This window comes from Hemiscyllium ocellatum, chromosome 18 (assembly GCF_020745735.1).
Source record: "Hemiscyllium ocellatum isolate sHemOce1 chromosome 18, sHemOce1.pat.X.cur, whole genome shotgun sequence".
In the NCBI taxonomy this organism is placed as follows: Eukaryota; Metazoa; Chordata; class Chondrichthyes; order Orectolobiformes; family Hemiscylliidae; genus Hemiscyllium; species Hemiscyllium ocellatum.
This window is the reverse complement of record NC_083418.1, coordinates 57,310,150-57,334,774: the sequence shown is the minus strand read 5'-3', so window position 1 is coordinate 57,334,774 and position 24,625 is coordinate 57,310,150. Positions and strand designations below refer to the sequence as shown.

Genomic DNA, 24,625 nt, shown 5'->3' with positions numbered 1-24,625 from the left:
ATGTTTATGACTGGTTTAGAACATAACATAAGAAATAGGAGCAGAGGTCAGCCTGATCTGCGCCATTCAAAAATATCACGGCTGATCTTTTCGTGGACTCAGCTCCATTTAGCTGCCTGCTCACCATAACCCTTAATTCCTTTACTGTTCAAATATCTATCTATCTTTGCCTGAAAAGCATTCAATGATATAGCCTCAGCTACTTTACTGGGCAGGGAATTCCACAGATTCACAACCCTTTAGGTGAAGAAGATCCTCCTCAGCTCCATCCTAAATCTGTTCCCCCTTATTTTGAAGCTGTGCCCCCTAGCTGTAGTTTCACCCGTCAGTGGAAACAACCTCCCTGTTCTATCTTATCTATACTCTTCACAATTTTGTGTTTTTGTACATTTCCCCCTATTCTTCTAATTTCCAATGAGCGAAGTTCCAGTCTACTCTTCTAAGCCAATACTCTCAACTCCCGAATCAACCTAGTGAATCTCCTCTGCACCCCCTCCAGTACCAGTACGTCCTTTCTCAAATAAGGAGACCACACTTCACACATTACTCCAGGTGTGGCATCACTAGCACCCAATACAGCTCCGTGTGACCTCCCTATTTTTAAATTTGATCTCTTTAGCAATTAGGGACAATATTCCCTTTGCCTTCTTTCTTACCTGCTACATCTGTAAACCAGCATTGTGATTCAGGCACAAGGACACGCAGGTCTCTCTGCACAACAGCAAGTTGCTATTTTTCACTGTTTAAATAATAGTCCATTCCTGCCAAAATGGATGACCTCACATTTATCAATGCTGTACTCCATCTGCCAGACCCTTGCCCACTCACTTAACTGAGATAAGATGAACAAAGAACTGTTTCCCTTGTTGATGATAAAAGGACTTGGGGATGGAGATTTAAGAATTGTTGCAGGAATGTGAGGAAGAATGTTTTTAACTCCAGGAGTGGTAATACCTTGGAACCTTTTGATGGTGTTAAAGGCCAAGTTGATTAATGATCTTGAGGAAATTGGATAGGTGTTTGAGCAAATTAAACCTGCAGGGCTACGAAGATAGAGCAGAGGAATGGAGTTGACAGTATTGCTGCACAGTGTGAACTTGATGGGTCTAATGGCCCCCCTCCTGTTCCATTATGACAAATAGATGGTGATCTATTCAAAAATTCTCAATCATCCACAGCTTGGATGACTTAAATCATTGGCCATAGGTTTGCAATACTCCAAAATGTTGGGTCTGCAGAGTCTATTGATCAATTACTCCATTGAAGTCAGGGATGGATGAAGGAAATCAAAGGTCTCCAAACCACCTTGGGGTTTGTCCCAACTGCATTTGGATACCAATTAGACTAAAGTCCATGGTGAAGGGAGGGTTAATCAGTGGTACTCAGTGTTTATTTCCAACATTGGGTACAATATCTCCATGTGAGTATGGAAATATAAGAATGGGTTTAGACGATGTGGCCCCTCAAACATATTCTACCATTCAACCCGATCGCAGCTGATTGTTCTACCTTGCCATTTTCCAATGCTATCCCCTTATTCCTTGACATCTTTAAAATCTGGAGATCTATCAATCTTTGTCTGAACATACTCGATGATATGAGGAGTAAGCTGTTGTGAAGTGTTATGTTCCAGACGTAAAGATCCCATGACATAATTTCAGTGAGGCAAAGGACAGTTCTCCCTGGTGCCCTGCCTACTATATATATCTTGACTGACAGCATTTCAAATAGCAAATGCTGGCAACGTTCAGCAGTTGGGCAGAGTTCATGTTGAGAGTTACTATTTCTGCTTGTTGACCCCTCTCACTTGAACATAGATTATCTGGTCATTATCACCACACTGTTTATTGTGGGAGCTTGCTGTTTCCTAAACCACTACAGTGACTAGACTTCAAAAACAATTCACTGGCTGTAAAATGCCTCAAGATATCCTGAGTTAATGAGAACTCTGTAAATGCTTTCTTAGTTATATATTCTTCATACAAATAAATTCTCTCATTTCTTTCTATCCTCCTTTTCTGTTGTCTGTGTAAGAGGGCATCTAAAAATATTGGACTTGGCAAATTAGGTAGCACTTCCATTGGTAGTCTTATTCTTATCTCCTCCCTTTGCCCACATCACCACCACCTGCACCCGCTGCCCCATCCCCAACCCTGACTTCTCCCTTTGTTCCTTGGATGCTGCCTGACCTGCTGTGCTTTAACCAGCAACACATTTTCAACTTTCTCCCTTTGTTCTGCAAGGTCCAGTGGAATCTATGAAAATAATAAATCTGGAAACTCCTCGTATTTGTAGTAGAGGAGGCTGAGGGAGGAATTGTTTGAGGTAAATAGAATTGTGAGAGGTCTAGATCGCAAGGATTAGGAAGACCCCACTTCCTAGCACAGAAGGGCCAATGACAAAGGGGCATAGATTAAAAGCAATGTAAGGATTAATGTGGAGTTGCAGGTAAAATCTTACCTTAGAAAGTGGTGAGGATTTTGTGAAAGCACAAGACTTCATTGCATTTAAAAACACTGACTCGGTACTGAAACCTACAGGGCCAAAAGCAAGAGTTGCAAACTAGTATTGACTTGGATAGCTCCTTTCTACCTGGCATAAACACAATGGGCCAAATGGTCTCCAGTGTCAGAAAGTTTCTGTTTCCATCAGTTCTGTCGAAGTCTGTCTTTCCCTTCACATGCAGAATTATATTTGGACTGTTCTGGAAGCTGAACCATCTGTTCCTGGTGGAAGATTTATACTCAGGACTCTGAATAATTGCACCCATGTTTGGAGAATACCTTCAACATGTTGACATAGGGATACCAAATGTTCTGGAGCTTGATATTAGGCTCGCAGTCAATGCTGATCTCTCCAACAGCGCAGTTTCCCCAACCCATTAGCAACAAAGGACAGGGTAAATTATACTTGTTTTTTTTAGATTAGATTACTTAGTGTGGAAACAGGCCCTTTGGCCCAACAAGTCCACACCGACCCGCCGAAGCGCAACCCACCCATACCCCTACCCCTACATTTACCCCTTACCTAACAATATGGGCAATTTAGCATGGCCAATTCACCTGACCTGCACATCTTTGGACTGTGGGAGGAAACCGGAGCACCCGGAGGAAACCCACGCAGATACGGGGAGAACGTGCAAACTCCACACAGTCAGTCGCCTAAGGCAGGAATTGAACCCGGGTCTCAGGCGCTGTGAGGCAGCAGTGCTAACCACTGTGCCACCGTGCCGCCCATTATCTACTGTGGTTGGATCTGTACTCGAGTTCATAGCATGATCTCCTTCCTTGCCTATTCGAGCAGTCTTTAGTCCCATTTCAGTGTTTTTGGTATTGTGTCCAGTTTTGATCTCTTTCTCTAAGAAAGGATGTACTTGCCTTAGAAAGGAGTAAAGTGAATCCTGACGTTGAGGTGTTTCCTTGACGAAGCAATTTGGTGGCATCTTGTGCTGGCAAGGAGGAACCTGTTTTGGCATGGCACTGCCCCCAAGAGACCTCAGACACAGGCCAGAATGGTGACAGAAGGGGATTTGATAGACTTGGAATCCTAGAGATCTTTCGAAAAAAATCTTTGAAAGCATGAGCATTGCTGGTAAGGCCATTATTTCTTGGTCATCTCTAATTGCCTTTAAACTAAGTGGCTTACCAGGTCATTTCAGGGGGCAATGAAGAATCAGTCACATTGCTGGACAAAGTCACATGTCAGCCAGACTGGGAAAGACAGATTTCCTTTCCTAAATGAACCAGACAGGGTTTTTTTGACAATCAATGATTATTGTCACCATTACTGAGACTGACTTCATAATTCCAATTTATTTATTGGATTTAAATTCCACCAGCTGCCCTTGGTGAATTTTGAATACCCATTGCCACAGCACTAGCCTTGACACCTAGTCTTTTGACAAATGACGTTATCTTCCATTGACAACAAGGGAGTCAAGGGCAGGGCCAACCCCCTTCCTGTTATTGCATCCCATTGGAGCTCTGTCATTAATTGACCACTTACAGGCCTCAGTTGGTTGGTGAAGCAATCCTTGGGCCTTCCTGCCAGCCCCCCTATCCTATCCTCCTGCCTGATGAAATGGCCCCCTGTGCCACCGAACCTGGCTCAGGAGAGGGGACACAATTCTGCTGCAAGTCTGTGTTGTCTGGGATTTAGAATGAGGAGCAGTCTCAAAGAACACGTCTGATTCTGTGAGAGCTTGGACCAGTCAGAGGCTGCTTCTCTTTGTGGGTAAATCTGGAACCACAGGTCAGTCACAGAATATGTGGTTTAAGGGCATTTCAGGTCGAGATTTCTTTGTATAGAAGATTGTGAATCTTTGTATCTCCCTGTCACCCTTGAGTTTGGGCCACTGGACTGCTTAAGGGCGATGGGTGGGAGAGTGGAGCCCTCACAAAAGATGTCCTTTTTGAATCGTGGGGAATAGTGAAGAGGGCAGATGGCCTGCTTCTTATTCCTCTTTATGTTATTAATCAATGTGTTCTAAGGACAGGACAAAAGATCACAATTTTTCAGCCTCCAACGAATTATCTCCATCTCTGTTCTCACATCCTCGTGTTTCCTGGTTCGTAGAATTCTTGCAGTGTGGAAGCAGGCCATTCAGCCTATTGAATCCGTAGCATCCCACCCACACCCGCCTCTCCGACCCTATTCTTGCATTTCTTGCAGCTAATTCACCTATCCTACACATCTATAGTCATTACTGGCAATTTATCACAGCCATTTTGCCTAACCTGTGCACCTTTGCACTTTGGGAGGAAACCAGAGCACCCAGACGAGACCCTCACAGATAATCCACGCAGCCCGAGGGTGGAATCAAACCCAGAACCCTGGCGCTGTGAAACAGCAGTGCCAGTCACTGAGCTACCATGCCACCCCATTTGTTACTGATCTTTAATTAGGAGTACACTAGTGTTATGGTTGGACTATTGGGTAAATAACTCAGATTCCTAGATTAATGATGCTTAAAATGTGTGTTCATAGTCCCATCATGGTTTTTTCTCACTTCTAGTATTCTGAAAATTAACTTAATCATTAACCTAATTTATAGGAAACGGATTTGGGAACAGTAACAATCAGCAGCTATCTCATTGGCACTGGTCCCCTAGAAACCAATCTTAAATGAGGCTAATATAGAATCAACAGGTTTGCTGAAGTTGAATCCAGTGGAGGAACACAGAACCCAAGTTTGCTGTTTCTGCTCAAGTGAAGCTACATTCAAAATGGTATCATAGCATCAATAGTTAGAACAGTGAACCCTCTACATTGAGTACATTTACTATGCCAGTGAATTGCGTTTGACTAACCATTATTATAAATGTAAGAAAGGTGACAGTAGTGAGGAATGCTTCAGGAACTCGCTTTGCAGAACCATCTAATGGGCAAATCCGATAGTATAATGTGACAGTTGATGTGTGTTTTTATTTCAATTGATGGAAATGCTGGACAGTTAAGAACCCAAAGTAACCTGGCTTGACAGATCATTAAGTTCAGTTTTTGCAGTTGGTTACCATTGGTGGTTAGCCACTGAACAGATTCACATGAGGCTGCCACCTGATGAAGGAGCGGTGTTCCGAAAGCTAGTGTGCTTCCAATTAATTGACCTGTTGGACTATAACCTGATGTTGTGATTTTTAACTTTGTACACCCCAGTCCAACACAGGCATCTCCAAATATTTTTGTTTAGTATTATCCCGAGTTTATAACACAAAATAAAGAACTAATCAAAGCTACGTATTCAGATTTGAAAGGTTGTAGCATAAATAGCAAAACAAAGATTACACTTGTTCCCCAGCAATATCCTGTACTGTGGACTGTGACACCTATGTTAATTTCTTATTTAACCAACTTCTTATCGGGATTCCTTTGCATTTCTCATCGTCGAGAAAATTACTTACGGTTCTCATAACCTTGAAACTTGAAATGTCTTGCCACTTCTAAAAGCTTAACCTTTCTTCGTTCTGACAATTTGAAAATTTCTATGCACCCTCTCACAGGATTCAAACTAGCCCTTAGTCTGTTTCCTCTGTATGTCAACTGTGCAAGCACTTTATTAATTACCACCATAGTTTGTCCAGACATACACTTATGCTCCGTACATTTTTTGGAAAAGCTGTCTTCAGTTTAGTGTTCCAACTTACATTCTGACTTTTTTTTCTCAACAAACATTTGCCTTTACAGAATTAAAATTGCACATTGGTTTTGCCTTTACTCAAATTCCCAATGACTAATAACCTGTATCTACCTTTATCATGCATGACAAAATTGAATGGGTCTGTCACAATTTTTAGTCACACCTTTTACACAGCGGGATTTGTAGGCAGGAAGTTGAGTGCTCTATTAAGTGTTTTCGTCAGTAAATAGATTGCTAATATTTTCTCCCTTGCATGAAGCAAAGTGATGGGACATTTGAGACATGCTTTCAAAATAAGGACTATAGTTATTTTTTAAAAGTCTTTTTATTACAATATCCTATTGTTTAAGTATTATAGGGTAAAAGTGACTTGCTTTGCGAGATTGTTTCAATTCCTGAAACTGACAATTGGTGCTTTCTTGATTTTCAGGATCAGCTTTGGTATGCATTTTTAACTTCGGTGTGAATTATTTTAATTCTGGCCTGAACCATGCCACTAAATTGTTTGCATAAAAGCAATTCTGAGTGTGACCCTTATGATGAATGTAACACCTGCCTGATTTGAAATAAAACCCAACATGTTTGTCGTAATAGTGAACACAGATGACATCACTGAAACAAATTCAGTTAACGTTAATGAAAGTAAAATTAAGACGACTATTACACAGTATTTTAAAGCTGATGAAGTATTTTGGAGCATAGTCACTGTTACAATATAAGAAACGCAACAGCCAATTTTGACACAGCTGTATCCCACAAGAAATAATGACCATTTAATTTCTTGCAGTATCAATGGTGATAAAACGTTAGTTTGAAAACTAAGAACTTCTGTTTTTGTCCAGAAACATTGCCATGAATCTCCTACGTCCATTGAGACGGCAACTGTAGGCACTGTCTCGTCCAACAAACGTTATGTCCAAAAATGCAACATTCCCTCATTACTGCATAGGAGTACCTGTAGTGATATATTGATTGAACCTCTGGAGTGGGGCTTGAATCCAAAACCCTTTTGACTCAGAGCTGAGTCTGCACACACTGAACCATGACTGAATGTTGCCATTGAATCAGGTTGCATGGATGATGATGCCGTTTCACCAAATGTTAATTCTGTTCCCCCAAGCTGCCCATTTTGTGAATGGATCCTGTCACTCTTGAATGGCATCACCAGCAGCCCAATGGCCTCATCCACAATTGGCATCCAGTTACATCATTGACCTCCACAATCACATCAGCAGCACCTCCAATGACCTCACCATCCCAATGATATCATTGCACCTAGTGACATCATGTCCCCTGATGACACCACCAGCCCCAGAGCCATCATCAGCCCAGTGACCTCACCAGCACTCAAAGACCTCACTGGCACTAAATGAAACCACTCTCTCCATGATGTCACCACCCCACCAATGATCTCAATGGCACCCAATAACATTACTGATGCCCAAAATAAAATCAGCATCCATAATGAGGTCAGCAAGAACTCATTGTTTAATTGAAAACAATGAACTCAAATCAATACAAAAACAATCTTATGTACATCAAAATCCATTACAAGGGCCTTTCAAGGGTCCTAATAGAAAGCTTCTTATTTAGTATGAGATTAAATTCTGTACTGTAAGAATCTGTGGGAATGGGATTGTTGAATAATTAAGTGAAATTAATGGTGCCTGTTATAACCTTTGTTGTTGTTGCGACAATTGTTCTGGCAGCCTGTACATTTTTAAAACATTTCCTCTCTTGCCCTTTACGTATTCCTTGAGCATGTTTAACAAGGGAGGAAGATTGTAATTAAGTGCTTCATTTGCAATTACAGGAAGCCTTCCCTATGAATATAAAATAGTCATCGCTGGAAACCATGAACTAACGTTTGATAAGGACTTCATTGCTGAGCTGGTGAAGCAGGACTACTACCGCTTCCCATCTGTCTCCAAGTTGAAGCCCGAGGACTTTGATAATGTCCAGTCACTCCTGACCAATTGTATTTACGTACAAGACTCGGAAATAACAGTGAAAGGATTTCAAATATATGGCACACCGTGGTAAGTTTTAACTTGCTTTTCAACTGGTTTCGTACATGTTCTATTAACAAACAGGTTTTATTCTATGTTATGGCTTCATTAATTGTGTCAAACCGGTTTGTTGTTAGTGTTATATAACGATTACAGTGCAGTTGACCATCTGCCCTTTGCATTCGTGCCCAGTCTGTGCAAAAGCAACTGAAGTAGCCTCCTACTGTCGTCCTCATCTTATAGCTAAGCAAATTTTATTTTCAGGTACTGATCCAATTCTCTTTTTGAAAGCTTCAGCTCCTTACAGGCAGTGTGTTCCAGATCTTAACCATTCACACCTTAACAGACTCGAGGAAAGCCCTAATTAGCCAAGGCATTGTGCATAATATTTGGAACGTCTATCAACTGTTGTGTTTTCCAACAAGGTTCCCTGATCCTACAAGGCTCTTTCATTGACGCATTCCCACTGGACCATGAAGTGGATTATTTCTGGGCAAGAGAGCTGTCCAAACTCTGGCTGTTGGTGCTGTTCTGACATGAAATACACCCGAAAGAGGCGTATCCACTATTCACTGTTTGGACAACATTATATTTTTGGTTCAATTATAATCCATAGCCCAAAGCAAAACACGAGTTGCTGGAACTGCTCGGTTTATCACAGGCAAAGTTTTTAAAAAACAGTCTGTCTGTTGATAAAGTAAAGAAAGATTTGCATTTGTACCACCTCTCAACATCCCAAAGTGTTTCACAACTACTTTTGAAAGCATAGCCTGTGTTGGGTAGAGAAAGGGAACAGGCAAGTTGATCATAGCAAGATCCCATAAGTTGTGTAGTATTAAACCACCCCCCCCCCCCTCATATTTTCAGGGAATACATTCCAAGACTGACTGTGGATGCCCAAAACTGCAGATAGTAGTGAACCCATTATTTTAATGGGAGATTCACCTTCCTGACAACACCCTGGTTCCTGGTTCTGGGATGTTCCATGTAATATTTTTAGGCCGCGGCTAACTGTGGATAACTGAAACCGTGGAAGTCGATTCCGTGGTTACAGCGGTCGCCCTGTAATGTGAAAATTATCATTTTATTTTTAAGTGATGCTGCTAGAGGGATAAATGGTCATCAGTGTGTTCAGACAACCCCACTGCTGCCTTTTCTTTTCATTCATGGGGTGTGGAGAAGCCCGGCATTTATTGCCCATTTCCAATTGCATTTGGTAATGTGGTGTTGAGCTACCTTTTTGGAAGACAGCTGATTGGTCATTGGAGGGAAGTCCCATTGCTATTGGACCGGAATCCTACACAACCAGGGAAAAATCACAGTACGGAAAGAGGCCATTCAGCCTGCTGTATCTGCACCAGCCATCCATTCTAATTCTGTTTACAAGATGCTGGTCCATAATCTTGCAGGCTCCTGCCCTTCATGTACGGATACAGATTCGCTTTAAATGATTATTAGGGTTTGTATCTCAACCACAAACTTGGTGGTGACTTCCAGACATTCCTTCCTTTGGATGAAAAAGTTCATCATCATGTCCCTGGTACAATCTGTACTCCCTGGTAATTGACCATTACACCAGGGGCAGCACGTCTTCCATTTCCACTCTGTGTCAGCACATTATTTTATACACCTCAATTAAGCTACTCCTTGGCCTTCTCTGCTTTAAGCAAACTGGCCTAGACCATCCAGCCTTTCCTCCTATCTGAAATGTTTGCAGCGGCAATGTTTTTGTAAATCTCCTCCATATTTCCTCTTGAGCCATTCTGAGCTTCCTGTAAGGTGGCGACCAGAACTGTCAACAAATCTCCAGCTGTGGCCTAACCAGTGTCTTGTATAGCATGATCATCCAACGTTACTGATTCTGTGTTTAAAAGCTTGTCCAATGAAGGAAAGCGTCCCATCTACTACATTTGCCATCTTGTCTACCTGTCCTGTCACTTTCGAGAACCTGTGGACATTCACTGTAAGGCGTCTCGGTTCCTTCCAGCTCTCTGTTCTCTCCCATTTGTTGTGTATGTAGGCATAAGCCCCGCTTGGGCAAAGATGACATTTTATTTCCTGAAAGATACCAGAGAACAAGTTGGACTTTCACAGCAATGTAGTAATTTTATGGTCACCATTACTGATATTAGTTTCATATTTCGGATTTATCTAATCAACCTTTAGTTGCTTAGCTGACATTTAAGCTCATGTATCCTGATCATTAATCAGGATTACTAGTCCAGTACCTCTGCTGTTTCTTTGACTCCTTTACATCTGCCTGAGAAAGCAGAATATCATCAGTTTGATGACTTTTTTGAAAAATGGTATCTCTGATAATGCAGTGTTCTCTCAGTAACTGCATTGGAAACATTGGCCTAAATTCAGAGCTGACATCTCTGGAATGGGTGACAGTGCCTTCTACTGATACTCAAGTGGAAATGCAGCATGTGACGATTGCATGGATGGTGTCAAGCATCTACCACTCGAGTTGAAATGATTGACTGTTTTGGTTGGCACCCAGCAGCTTTATGGTAGGAATGCTCGAATGCATCGGTGTCTGCTGTTATGGAATGTACCATCTCTATGGAGCATGAACTAATCTGGTCAGCCCAATGTATGGTAACTTCATTTTGCCGGAGGCAGGAAGCAGTTTGGCCTGTGCAGAACTCTGTAAACCAATCTTTAAACTGATGTGAATTGTTCGATGGTGTGTCTCCTTTGGTAGAGATGAAGCAAAGAGGGAGTGGGAAAAAGGGAAACAAAATGATAGATCTGTGGAGTGATGCAGTACAGGAGGGAATTGTTAAACCCATTTGATCTGCAATGATGCTTGGAAAGAGAATTCCAACAATAAAAGCTTGCAATGCTGCCTATTAATAACACACTACATTATCGTGATGCATGCCATAAGCAATATTGAAAATATTTGCCCCTCGGCCAGAGAAGGAGATGTTAGGACGGTGCCCAAAGGGTTGATCACTATGTTTAGACTTGAGGTGCATCTTAAAGGAGGAGAGAGAGTTACGATGTGAAGCAGTGCGTCAGGGAGCACCTAACTACTGTAGGCACAGCAGTCAATGATAGAGCAGTTATACAGAGGAATCTCGATTATCTGAAGGACCTGCGCAAGGAATAGTTCATTTGATTAATCAAATTCCGGATAATCGAATACTGAGTAACATAGTTTAGCCAAGCATTGGGACCTTACAATCTTGCCGGACAATCCAATATTTGGGCAATCGAATGCCAGATAATTGAGGTTCCTCTGTACTTGGGAAGGCTCAAGAGGCTGGAATTTGGAGGATCTCAGAAGGTTTAGGTATGGTGAAGATTACGAAAACAAGTAAGTGTGAGGACATAAGAGGACTTGAAAACAAGGGTGAGAACTTGGACACTGAGGCATTGTTTGAGTGGAGGACTATGCAGGACACCCGAGGTAATTGGTTAATAGAACTTGCCGTGAGTTAGGAAATAAGCAGCAAGAGTTTTGGATGAACTTTTTTATATAGGATGGAAGATGGGAGATTGGTCAGGGAAGCAGTAGAATAATCACACTTAGAGGTTGCAAAACAGCAGCAGCATAGAGCACTGTGAATATTGACAGTACTGATGATGATGGAGTAGATGTGTGACCTGATGCTGATCTCTGGGTCATTATATAAACACCAAGGTGGTGAATTGACTGTTTCAATCTTGATCATTTGCCAAGGGGAAGAATGGAGGAGGTAAATCGGGAACTGAGTTTGGTTTGGAATTCAGCCAGTAGTTCATCCCTTTGTGGCATTTATTTGTCCAAGATTTCTACTCCCTCTGTATCAGATATCAGGCACATTGGAAGCACTGCAAAGTTCAAGAGAGGAGGTGGTGAGGTAGAGCTGGCTCTCCTCAATATACACATGGAATTCAAGGGGCAGCAGGTAAATGGAAAGCAAGAGGTTGCTGAGGACCGCAGGAGATAATTGTGTGGAAATGGAAAGAGAAGCCTTCAAAGATGATTCTCTGGCTACGATTAGGTTGATCGGAATAGAGCATCCTACCCAGCTTCATGGGACAGGAAGCAAGAGATACTGTGGTTTTCTCAGGTAAAAGGCATGAAGAGGCCATAGTCGTATTTTTCATCATTATTCATATGGCGGGTGTAGGCTGCCTGTACTAGCCCTGGACAAGGTGGTAGTGAGTTGCTTTCTTAACACAGACTACCTATGTAGGTACACCTACAGTGCTCTTAGGGAGAAGGTTCCAGAATGTGGATCCACTGACAGGGAATGAATGTATTTCCATCAAAAATAGCTGGAGAAACTCAGACCTAGCCACAACTGTGGAGAGAAAGCAGTACTAATATTTTGAATCCAGTGACCCTTCTTCACTGCTTCTGCGCAGTGGGCTCCAGATTAAAAAAAACTCGCTGCATAAAAATCTGCTTTCTTTGTCATCTCTGGTACTTTTTACCAGTGAGCTTTGATCTGTTTCCTCTGTTTAGTGACCAGTAAAAATTATTGTCTTCATTTACTGCATGGAAATCAAAAGACTAACATCCAAGTTCTTCAAGTAATTGGGAAGGCAAATGGAATGGTGGCCTTTATTTCAAAGAGATTGGCGAGTCAAAGTAAAGATAAAAATAATGGAGTATTTTAAAAAACTCTTGCGAAAACTATACAAGGCACTGATCAGACAACACCTAAGATAATGTGTACTTGGTCCCATTAACTAAAGAAAGATATACTGGCATTGAAGGCAGTCCACTTAAGGTTGACTAGGCTGATCCTTGTTACAGCAGGTTTGCCTTACAAGGACACGTTAAGTCGATTGGGTCTGTACTCACTGGAGTCTAGAGGAATGAGAGGTGACCTTCCTCAAACTTATAAAATTCTTGGTTGATTTGACAGGGTAGATGCAGAGAGGTTGCTGAATTTATGGAGGAGTCTAGGATGAGAGGACGTAACCTTGGAGTAAGGGTCACCCAGTTTAGGTTGAGATGAGGAAAAGATGCGAGAGTAGAGTTGACGATTATCAGTTTGGCCATGGTAGAGGAGACTTGATATTATTTGAGCTCATCTGTTGTCTTATTTTTCTCTTGCCCACAATTGAAATCCCTTATCCCTGGTATAATTCCAGTACTTCCAAGCTTTCTTCTGAAAGAGTGGTCCCCAAGTCTGAACCATATCACTGCAGCTGAACAGTGTACTCTATTCTTGTCAAAGTAACAGGACTTCTAAATCCTGTACCTAGAGATTTTTATTTGCAATGTACAAACACTGAGTGCAGTTTGTGGCATTCCTTTCAATGAAACTTCTGCCCCATTTACAGTCATGTCTTTACTAAAACAGGAAAGTTTGGTGAACTGAATCCATTGAATGGCCACCCATAGCACCTGGATTAACTCAATATCACCTCAATGTGGGTAGAAGTAAACAGGGATAATGGAAATGGTAATCAAAGTTTAATGAAGTTGTTTAGAAACCTGGAATTTAAACTATTAAATTTATTGGAAAGGATGCAGTCATGTTATAGACTTGGACTGAAATGATGGCTTGTAAAAGAACACAGGGTGCTGCTGGTTTCCTCTGCTGTTTCTCAGTCTAATGGGGTAACATCAAAGGGTTATATTGCACTGCTGTAAACTGATATTGCAGCACAGGCTTTGCTTGTTTCCAAAAAAACTCCCTAATCTACTCAAAGTAGGTCTTCTGCAAGTCAGTTGCATCGGGGAATAGGCCACACAAAGGCAATTAGTTACTGCGCTCTGGGTGACCGGTTTAAACATGGAAGAAGTCAGGAACAAGGCGAGACAAAAAGAGACCACAAATGTTGAACTTGATAATAAAACAGCAGGCCTCTTAGCATCTGGTAAAAGCAAAACGGGGTTAATGTCTTAGGCTTGGACCCCACCACAGAACATTGCTAAGATTGCTGAATAGTAAGGCTAGAAATGACTGTCTGGTCTGGTAACCTAATGCTTATTGTCACAGAATTTCACGGTCTGGTATTGTTAACTTTGACTTCAAACTACAACAGCTTCCTCAGCTCTACAAATAAAAACACCTGATATTTAAATATTGAGTAGCTAATCCAGAAACTTGAGCTCATCCAGAACTGCTTCCCACTTCCTAACTGGCGTCAAGTCCCATTTGCCAGTATCTATTGATGGTTATTGGTCTACACATTGCTAAATGCTGAAGAACTCAAAATATTTCAAATTTTAAAGCTATATCTTTAAAAGTGGACACGAACTGTTGAGGATAGCTGAAGCAGGGCATGTGACTTGGTGATCCAGAGAGCCCTGAAAGCCAAATACATACCTAATTTAAATATGGACCATACAGCGAACTGGCAAATCCACACCTTTGTTTCAGGACAAAAAGGGATTCAACACAGCAGCAAACTCCTCGTTCTGCTTCACTGTGGACAATAGTGGGTTTCAGATGGGCATTTGGATGGGTACATGAATAGGAAGGGTTTGGAGGGATACGGGCTGGGTACTGGTCAGTGGGACTAGATGGAGTTGGGATATCTAGTCAGCATGGACGGGTTGGACCGAAGGGTCTGTTTCCATGCTCTACAACTCGATGACTTTAGATTATATTGTGGTGGTGCCTTATCCCAAACACACAATCTTTGTTGTTTAGCGCTCATGGTGTTAAAAGCCACAGTGCACCACATGTACTGGCCTAACACCACCTCATTTAGAAAAGGACTTTTGACTCCTAACAGGTCACATGGTTTTACCAGCCATGACTGTTAGCTATCTTTAAAACTAACAGTAGAAGTTGTCCTGAAAAGGAGTAAGATCATATGAAAAGCCATTGAACCTGCACCAGATATCCAAGATAATATACAGCCTTACATTGAAGCTTTGCAAATCAATCTCCCTCTGCCCGATGTTCACCTGAATTCTCTGCTTTTATAAAGCCAACATGCTGGTAAAAGCATAAATTCATCTAAGAAATCATAGGTCTGCTATGAAATAAACTGAAATAATTCCAGATTGTACTTGTGTTTTTTTTGTGTTGGTATCCAATCTTTGAGTGTATGTGTGTGTTGATGAGACATCGCATTTTGAGCTTTCAGGAGGGATATGTGGCAATAAATGGTCCTGTTTAATTTTAAATTCACCAACACCTGTTGCTCGGATAATGAAAATTGGTGGAAATAGCTGACTGTTAAACACGTAACCCTCACATGCAAGACATTTTAATCATATACAACACAATACACAATCGTGGATTTAATCTAATTGTGACAGTATTAGGCAAGAACTTTCAAAAGCTGATTGGGGGCAGATGTTCGCAGGTAATTGGACAGCTGGAAAATGGGAAGCCTTCAGAAATGAGATAATGAGAATTCAGAGAAAGTGTATTCCTGTTAGGGTGAAAGGAAAGCTGAAAATGTGTTGCTGGTTAAAGCACAGCAGGTCAGGCAGCATCCAAGGAACAGGAAATTCGACGTTTTGGGCCAGAGCCCTTCATCAGGAATGAGGAGAGGGTGCCAGGCAGGCTAAGATAAAAGGTAGGGAGGAGGGACTTGGGGGAGGGGCGATGGAGATGTGATAGGTGGAAGGAGGTCAAGGTGAGGGTGATAGGCCGGAGTGGGGTGGGGGCGGAGAGGTCAGGAAGAAGATTGCAGGTTAGGAGGGCGGTGCTGAGTTCGAGGGAATCGACTGAGACAAGGTGGGGGGAGGGGAAATGAGGAAACTGGAGAAATCGGAGATCATCCCTTGTGGTTGGAGGGTTCCCAGGCGGAAGATGAGGCGCTCTTCCTCCAACCGTCGTGTTGTTATGTTCTGGCGATGGAGGAGTCCAAGGACATGCATGTCCTCAGTGGAGTGGGAGGGAGAGTTAAAGTGTTGAGCCACGGGGTGGTTGGGTTGGTTGGTCCGGGCGTCCCAGAGGTGTTCCCTGAAGCGTTCCGCAAGTAGGCGGCCCGTCTCCCCAATATAGAGGAGGCCATATCGGGTGCAACGGATGCAATAGATGATGTGTGTGGAGGTGCAGGTGTATTTGTGGCGGATATAGAAGGATCCCTTGGGGCCTTGGAGAGAAGTAAGGGAGGAGGTGTGGGCGCAAATTTTGCATTTCCTGCGGTTGCAGGGGAAGGTGCCGGGAGTGGAGGTTGGGTTGGTGGGGGGTGTGGACCTGACGAGGGAGTCACGAAGGGAGTGGTCTTTGTGGAACGCTGATAGGGGAGGGGAGGGAAATATATCCCTGGTGGTGGGGTCCGTTTGGAGGTGGCAGAAATGACGGCGGATGATACGCTGTATATGGAGGTTGGTGGGGTGGTAGGTGAGAACCAGTGGGGTTCTGTCTTGGTGGCGGTTGGAGGAGCAGGGCTGTATCATTCTGAGCATGATATTCCTGTGACATGTCTAAGAGTTTTCAGGGTTTTATGTAAATATAAGTCGTCATTTAGGTCACTGGCAAAGGCAATGTCTAGATGTTGAAAGAAAAGCTCAAGTTGTTTGGTTGTCATTTAGTCAGCTTCCCATTTTATAACAGAACAATACTTCAAGTCTATTGGAATGATGGAAATTTTAAGCAAAAAATAATGAAATACCCAAGAAACTAGGTTCCTCGCTGATCAACTTTATTGAATGGAATGCAGCAAAAGACGCACATCATTTTAAGATCTCTCGTGCCTTTCATTACCAATCTTCCTACGATGATTCTCGGGTAGCCGAGTCAACATGGAGAAGGAACATTTCAACTCTTTATATTTGATCCACATTAATCTGTGGTTGTCCTGTGCTGCTTCACCTGGGGGAATGAAGAGTATTTACATTTTCAGAGAAGAAGCTGTCACAGTTTGACTGACCGCTTCAAAATTGTTGATGTGAGACAATAATTTCCCATGCTTGCTTTTACAAGGAATTAAAGCAAGTTAAATATAGTGAATAGGTTTGTTTTAATCACGGAGAGCAGGCCTTTTAGCGAGTTTTGAGAAAATTTGTGGCTCAAGTTGAGATTCTAGATATAGGTTTGCTCACTGATCTGGAAGAGCTGAAAATGTGTTGCTGGTCAAAGCACAGCAGGCCAGGCAGCATCTCAGGAATAGAGAATTCGACGTTTCGAGCATAAGCCCTTCATCAGGAATGAGAGAGAGTAGCCAAGCAGGCTAAGATAAAAGGTAGGGAGGAGGGACTTGGGGGAGGGGCGATGGAGGTGGGATAGGTGGAAGGAGGTCAAGGTGAGGGTGATAGGCCGGAGTGGGGTGGGGGCGGAGAGGTCAGGAAGAAGATTGCAGGTTAGGAGGGCGGTGCTGAGTTGAGGGAACCGACTGAGACAAGGTGGGGGGAGGGGAAATGAGGAAACTGGAGAAATCTGAATTCATACCTTGTGGTTGGAGGGTTCCCAGGCGGAAGATGAGGCGCTCCTCCTCCAGCCGTCGTGTTGTTATGTTCTGCCGGTGGAGGAGTCCAAGGACCTGCATGTCCTCGGTGGAGTGGGAGGGAGAGTTAAAGTGTTGAGCCACGGGGTGGTTGGGTTGGTTGGTTGGTCCGGGCGTCCCTGAAGTGTTCTCTGAAGCGTTCCGCAAGTAAGCGGCCTATCTCACCAATATAGAGGAGGCCACATCGGGTGCAGCGTATGCAATAGATGATGCGTGTGGAGGTACAGGTGAACTTGTGGCGGATATGGAAGGATCCCTTGGGGCCTTGGAGGGAAGTGAGTGTGGAGGTGTGGGCGCAAGTTTTACATTTCCTGCGGTTGCAGGGGAAGGTGCCGGGGGTGGAGGTTGGGTTGGTGGGGGGTGTGGATCTGACGAGGGAGTCACGAAGGGAGTGGTCCTTGCGGAACGCTGATAGGGGAGGGGAGGGAAATATATCCTTGGTGGTGGGGTCCGTTTGGAGGTGGCGGAAATGACGGCGGATGATACGTTGTATGCGGAGGTTGGTGGGGTGGTAGGTGAGAACCAGTGGGGTTCTGTCTTGGTGGCGGTTGGAGGAGCAGGGCTCAAGGGCGGAGGAACGGGAAGTGGAGGAGATGCGGTGGAGAGCATCGTCGATCACGTCTGGGGGGAATCTGCGGTCCTTGAAGAAGGAGGCCATCTGGGCTGTGCGGTGTTGGAACTGGTCCTCCTGGGAGCAGATGCGGCGGAGACGAAGGAATTGGGAATATGGGATGGCGTTTTTGCAGGGGGCAGGGTGGGAGGAGGTGTAGTCCAGGTAGCTGTGGGAGTCAATCGGTTTATAATAGATGTCTGATCTGGAAGGTCCATTTTCAGACGTTTCCTCACCATACTAGGTAACATCATCAGTGACCCTCTGGATGAAGCACTGGTGGCATGACCCACTTTCTATTTATGTGTTGAGATTTCCTTGGGTTGGTGACATCATTTCCTGTTCTTTTTCTCAGGGGGTTGTAAATGGGATCCAAGTCAATGTGTTTTTTGATCGAATTCTGGTTGGAATGCCATGCCTTGAGGAATTCTCGTGCATGTCTCTGTTTGCCTTGTCCTAGGATAGATGTGTTGTCCCAATCGAATTGGTGCCTTTCCTCATCTGTATGTAAGGATACCAGTGAGAGTGGGCCATGTCTTTTTGTGGCTGGTTGACGTTCATGTATCCTGGTGGCTAGTTTTCTGCTTGTTTGTGCAAGGTAGTGTGTGTGTTACATTTCTTGCAAGGTATTTCGTAAATGACATTAGTTTTGTTGTTGTCTGTATTGGGTCTTTCAATTCATTAGCTGCTGTTTTAGTGTGTTGGTGGGTTTGTGGGCTACCATGCTGCCAAGAGATCTGAGTAGTCTGGCAGTCATTTAGGATACCTAAACTCATAAATAGAAAGTGGGCCATGCCACTAGTGCTTCATCCGGAGGCTCACTGATGATGTTACTTAGTATGGTGACGAAACATTTGAAAATGAGCCTTCCAGCCCAGCGAGCAAACCTACATCTGGTACGCTTTCTTTTTATCAGTGGTGAAATTCTCATTAAGACTTGTTTTCACCCCATTTTAGCAAAGAGTAGTTAATGATGGGGATTAGCATAGTTTTGACAATAAATTTGCATAGGCATTATAAAGGTTCATAGGTGATGGTGGAGGCCATAGGTTGGTATGAAGCTGTTAAGGGACTGTGAGGGTGGGTAGAGGGGCATATGTTGATATAAAACACATGAGGGGCGATGGCAATGGATCGAGACCATGTGATGGTATGGATAGAGTATGGGGGGGTGTGGTAGCTGGGAAGGAAGGCTCAGGGATGGAGTTTTACTTATGTTCATGTCTTTGAAAATGTTCTGATTCATCAAAGCAGGCCTTATCTCCAGCCTGGTTCCACACACAGCAGTCTGCATATTTGGCTTCAACTTCCACTTCCACCTTGAAGATGACCCCCATCTCCCTTCCCTGGGAATGAAAATCCTAAATGATGGGAAATGTTCTTCTGTGTTGGACTTGCAGAGATTCTGTCTTCGTGACTCGAGTGAAAATTCAGGCCTCTGTTTAGTTTTTTTGGCATTGTCGTTTGAAGCAAATTTCATTGTTAATACCTCGAACAATGCAAAGTTCCATCAATACTATAAAGTATCAGTGAAGTTATGGGGTCAGGTTACTGGTAATTCACCTTGAAGCTACAATCTTCAGGGGCAAAAGAGCCAACCAATTGCGAATGACCCTGAGAAAATCTCCACAGCTTTGTATGTTTTTATTTGTTAATTCCAGAATTTATTTTAAAATTCAGATAAGATTTGAACTCCTGGTGCCCAGAGCATTAGTCTGGGCCACTGGATGACTAACCCAGTGACATTATGCCTATGCTACTGACTTGCACAACACTAACTATGGTTTGCTTTCTGTTCTAAGCTGAGGATCCATCTTTCCAATCGCATCCCTTTTGATTTCCTTATTTTAGTCATCACACCAGAGGTGGCCATTTCTTTAGCTCTGGAATTCCCAGTCTGAATCTCTCTTTTCTACTTCTCTCTGACCTTTATGATGGTAAAGTTGCCATGTAAATGTAGGTGGGTTTTGGCTCATGTCATCAGCAAGTTGGCCTGCTCTATTTGCCATGGTAACACACACCAACACTGGCTCCAGGTTAATATCTGAATTTTAAATCTCTCCTCATTTTAAAATCCTTCTGTGTCTCAGCTTCTCCTGGTTTGTGTAATACCCTGTAGACTCGCAATCTTCCATGATCTCTGTCAAGAGTGTGGTGCTGGAAAAGCACAGCAGGTCAGGCAGCATCCAAGGAACAGGAGAGTCAGCGTTTCGGGCAGAAGCCCTTCATCAGGATGGAGGTGGGTCCCAATCTAATGGCAATGGGCTGATATAGGATCAAAGTTTTCTTTATCATTATGTAAAATGCCTGCATACATTACAATAATCCTGTACAGTAAGAATGGGCAGTGCTATAGTTAAAGCCTACTAAGACTGCAACAAAAAAAACTACCAAGCTTCAGGGTTTAAATGCAAATTGATTTAAATTGCATTTCTAGTGGTGAAGCCAACAGAGTTTTTGTGCTTTGTCAGCCCCACACTCTCGATACTGATCTCCAGCATCTGCAGTCCTCAGTTGCCCCTCCCTTCCATCATCTCTGTGCTTCTCTCATTCTGATTTTTATGAGCATCCTTGATTTTAATCATTCCACGGCTGGTGGCCATGCCTTCGGCTACTGAGGGAGAGTTTGCAGATACTGATGCTTCCAGATGCTTATCTCTGCATGTGTTTATGCCAAGGCTTTGAGGCGTCAAAAGAAGAGGGGGAGGGCATTCAGCCTCTGAGCCTGTGCTGTCATTCAGCTCACTCATAGCTCATCAATGTGTTAATTCTAAGTTCTTAGTTTCTACTTTTTCCATTACATTATAATGGTGAGCAAAAATCTTATGGATCTGCGTTTGGAAATTTTAAGCCGACCTCCAATCTCAACAGGGGGAGTGTTTCCAACTTGCACTCACCATTGTATGAAGAAGTGCTTGCAGACGTCACCCCTGGAATTCCCTCTGATACTTTACCTTCCTTTCCTCCTATTGCAGTTCATAAAGTTTGTCTTTGACAAGGCTTTTTGACCATCTATCTAATATTTTCTTACTCGGAAATTTGTTATGTTTCAGTTTCAATTCTCTTATGATGCACCTTGGGATATTTTATTAGATTGAAAGTGTTATATGTTGTTGGTCATGCTACTGTTAAAATGACAAACAGAAGAATATTGTGCGAATGCCTGAATCACTTCATCGTTAACATGGGTCAGCAAATCAATCCTAGGTTGGTGGTGGAAATGGAAGTAATACTTCCCAATTAAATCAACAAAGCTGAATCGTTGCCAGTTACTGTAAAATGAAGTGATCTAGAAACCAGGCATTAACAGAAACAAGTGAGATTCAGATGTTTAATGTTGCACTAGATAAACCTAGGTTTCCTGGGAGTCTGGATAGCTGAACATCTTCGCATTCATCCTCAGCCTGAAAATGTATTCTGGCAGTGCCTGCTCTATCTGGTGACCTCAATATGTCAGGACTTGGTGTATTCACTGAGACGTGCAATTACTGTTAGGTTTAGTATGGGCTGTCAGCCTGTGTAATTATGTAATTCAATACCTGCACTGCATTACAGTAATATCTAGTCACGTACAAGAGAGCTTAGGCCACGACCAGCTTGGCTCATGTTTATTTACATTATTAACATCAGAGGCCTTTTTTTTGTGTGATCTTGATTGAAACTCTGTTGGCTTCTCCACTAGAAATGCAATCTAAATCAATTTGCACTTAACCCCTGAAGCTAGGTTGTTTTTTTTTGTTGCAGTCTTAGTAGGCTTTAACTATAGCACTGCCCATTCTTACAATACAGGATTACTGTGATTCATGCAGGCATTTTACATAATGATAAAGAAAACTTTGATCCTATATCGGTCCACTGCCATTAGATTATGACCCACATCCTCTTGTGTTACCTTGGTAACTGTAGTGTTAATTAAAACGTATTTTGTGGGGTGTAATTTTGTCTGTTGTCCACCGAAATGCATGCACCGTGTGCTTATGTTTGTGCACACCTTGCACATGCTTATCTGTGTGTGTGTTTATGGCAAGGTTTTGAACGGGCAACGGAAGAGGAGGAGACTGTTCGGCCTCTGAGCCTGTGCTTTTACTCAGTTAACTCCTAGCTCATCGGTGTGTTAACTCTATTTTAAGTCCATAGTTTCTGGCTTGTTTCATAACATAATGGCTAGGAAAATTCATATTGATCAGCATTTTGAAATTTTCAGTTGACCTCCAACCTCAGCAGCTTTGTAGGGAGCCAGTTTCTGAGTTCCACTGGTATTGTGTGAAGAAGTGCTTGCAGATATCACCCCTGCACAGACTGGCTCCAGTTGTACAGATATACTCCTAGTTCAGGACTCTACTAGTGGAAGCGGTTTTTCTGTATTAAACCTGTCAAAACATTCAATCAATTTAAATAAACATCTCAATTAATTTGCTCTTTAATCTTTTTCATTGAAGTAAATACTGTATATTGTCCTTGTTACTCCATTTCAAATAGCAAATTCCACATGCATCGTGCTTGTTTGATACTTTAGTTTTGCTGGAGGTATGACTTCATTAAAAGTAAGCAGTCTTATCCTTCCTTTATTGCTGTCTGCAATATTAGTAATGCCTCCTGACAGCTTCTGCTCAGTATGTGTCTCTCTTCTCCACAGAGTACTCGTAAGGTGTTTTTCTCTATGTACAGTTAAATAACTGGAGTTAGTAGTATCCTGGCTGTATTACTGAAGTTTTATTCCACAGGCCCCAACAAATAATCCAGAAAAGACAAGAGGGCCAACTGTCTTTGCATTTTGATAATTTAAATTTAGGTTTACAAGATCTAGAAATCAAAAGCTCTTATTAATAAAAGTGATCATTTTTGTTTCCTTAACAACGCCACACCAGTTTGGAAGTGCCCTCGAAATGGTAGGAAATCTGTGACCTTTACCTGGTTTGGTTTATATGTGACTCCATCTATTCCCAATCTCAGTGACCTCCATAAACATCAAAATGTCCCAAACCGTCCTGCATGTTCCTCCTTTCAGTCACTTCACCATTAGTGATTGTGCCTTCCGCACCCTGCGTCCTAAGCTTTAGGCTATCTCTCACTGCACCTTTAAGATACCCCTTCAAATATTTTATTCTGATGACTCTGTAATCAACCTTTGGTCTTCTGTCCTACCCTCCTTATGTGACATAATTTCATTTGCAAATGCTCTGCGAAAATGCTTTGAATTTTTTTCAACATTACATTGAAAGACAAGTTGTTGTTGACGGCCCTGTCTTCCCTGAAGTGGCCTAGCAATTTGGACAAAGATTAGTAATTCAAGGGAGAAGGCCAATTTCTTAAGATTGTGTTCACAATAGTTGCTGTAGGGACAAATGATGATTTACATCAGACTTCTGAATGTAATGTGCTGAAAATGTGGTATTTTCTACCATGAGGACGGACAATGGATTCAGTTTGGTATTTTACTTTTTTTAACTCCAAAAGTCAAACTCTCTCTTTTCCATCTCGTTTCATCTTAACCAGACAGAACCACTGGTGGAAACATTGTTGGCTGTAGTTTATTTATGCAGTGCAGCATTGCACTAGCCTTTTCAATCTGATGTGTTCAACTTAAGCAAGTGGTCTTTTGACCAACAATAACAACATCAATTTGTCCTATTAGAGTGCTGATTTCCAATGAAGAAAGTATTTCCATTTGGTTAGTGCCTTTCACATAAAACTAGGAGCAGGAATCAGCTGTCCGGCCCTTTCAGCCTGCACCACCACTCAATAAGATCATGGCCAATCTTTTCGTGGGTTCAGCTCCCCTTTTCCACATTCTCACCATATCCGTTAATTCCTTTATTTTTTTTAAAAAAAATCTACCTTGGCTTTACAGCGTTCACTGAAGTAGTGTCAGTTACTTACCTGAGCAAGGAATTTCATAGATTAACAACTCTCTGGGTAAAGAAGTTCCTTCTCAATTCAGTCCTAAATTCACTCCTTCAAATCATGAGGCTATGCCGTCTTGTCCTAGCTTCACCTGCCAGTGGAAACATCCTCTCTACACCAGCTACTGCGACTTTATAAAGCTCTGGTTAGGCCCCATTTGGAGTACTGTGTCCAGTTTTGGACACCTCAGGAAGGACATACTGGCACTGGAACGTGTCCAGCGGAGATTCACACGGATGATCCCTGGAATGGTAGGTCTAACATATGAGGAGCGGCTGAGGATCCTGGGATTGTATTCATTGGAGTTTAGAAGATTAAGGGGAGACTTAATAGAGACGTACAAGATAATGCATGGCTTGGAAAGGGTGGACGCTAGGAAATTGTTTCCATTAGGCGAGGAGACTAGGACCTGTGGACACAGCCTTAGGATTAGAGGGGGTCAATTCAGAACAGAAATGCGGAGACATTTCTTCAGCCAGAGGGTGGTGGGCCTGTGGAATTCATTGCCACAGAGTGCAGTGGAGGCCGGGACGCTAAATGTCTTCAAGGCAGAGATTGATAGATTCTTGTTGTCTCGAGGAATTAAGGGCTACGGGGAGAACG

At 42.8% G+C, this 24,625-nt stretch overlaps 1 protein-coding gene across 5 annotated transcripts in view; it reads left to right on the top strand.

Moving 5' to 3' along the window:
• mpped2a (metallophosphoesterase domain containing 2a) overlaps window positions 1-24,625 on the top strand; it is a 194,011-nt gene that overhangs the window by 44,050 nt on the left and 125,336 nt on the right. For all 5 annotated transcript variants that reach the window (XM_060839047.1, XM_060839044.1, XM_060839048.1 and 2 more), the window contains exon 4: window positions 7,950-8,175. In XM_060839047.1, coding sequence (XP_060695030.1) covers window positions 7,950-8,175 — 226 coding nt within the window. The remainder of the gene's footprint in view (window positions 1-7,949; window positions 8,176-24,625) is intronic.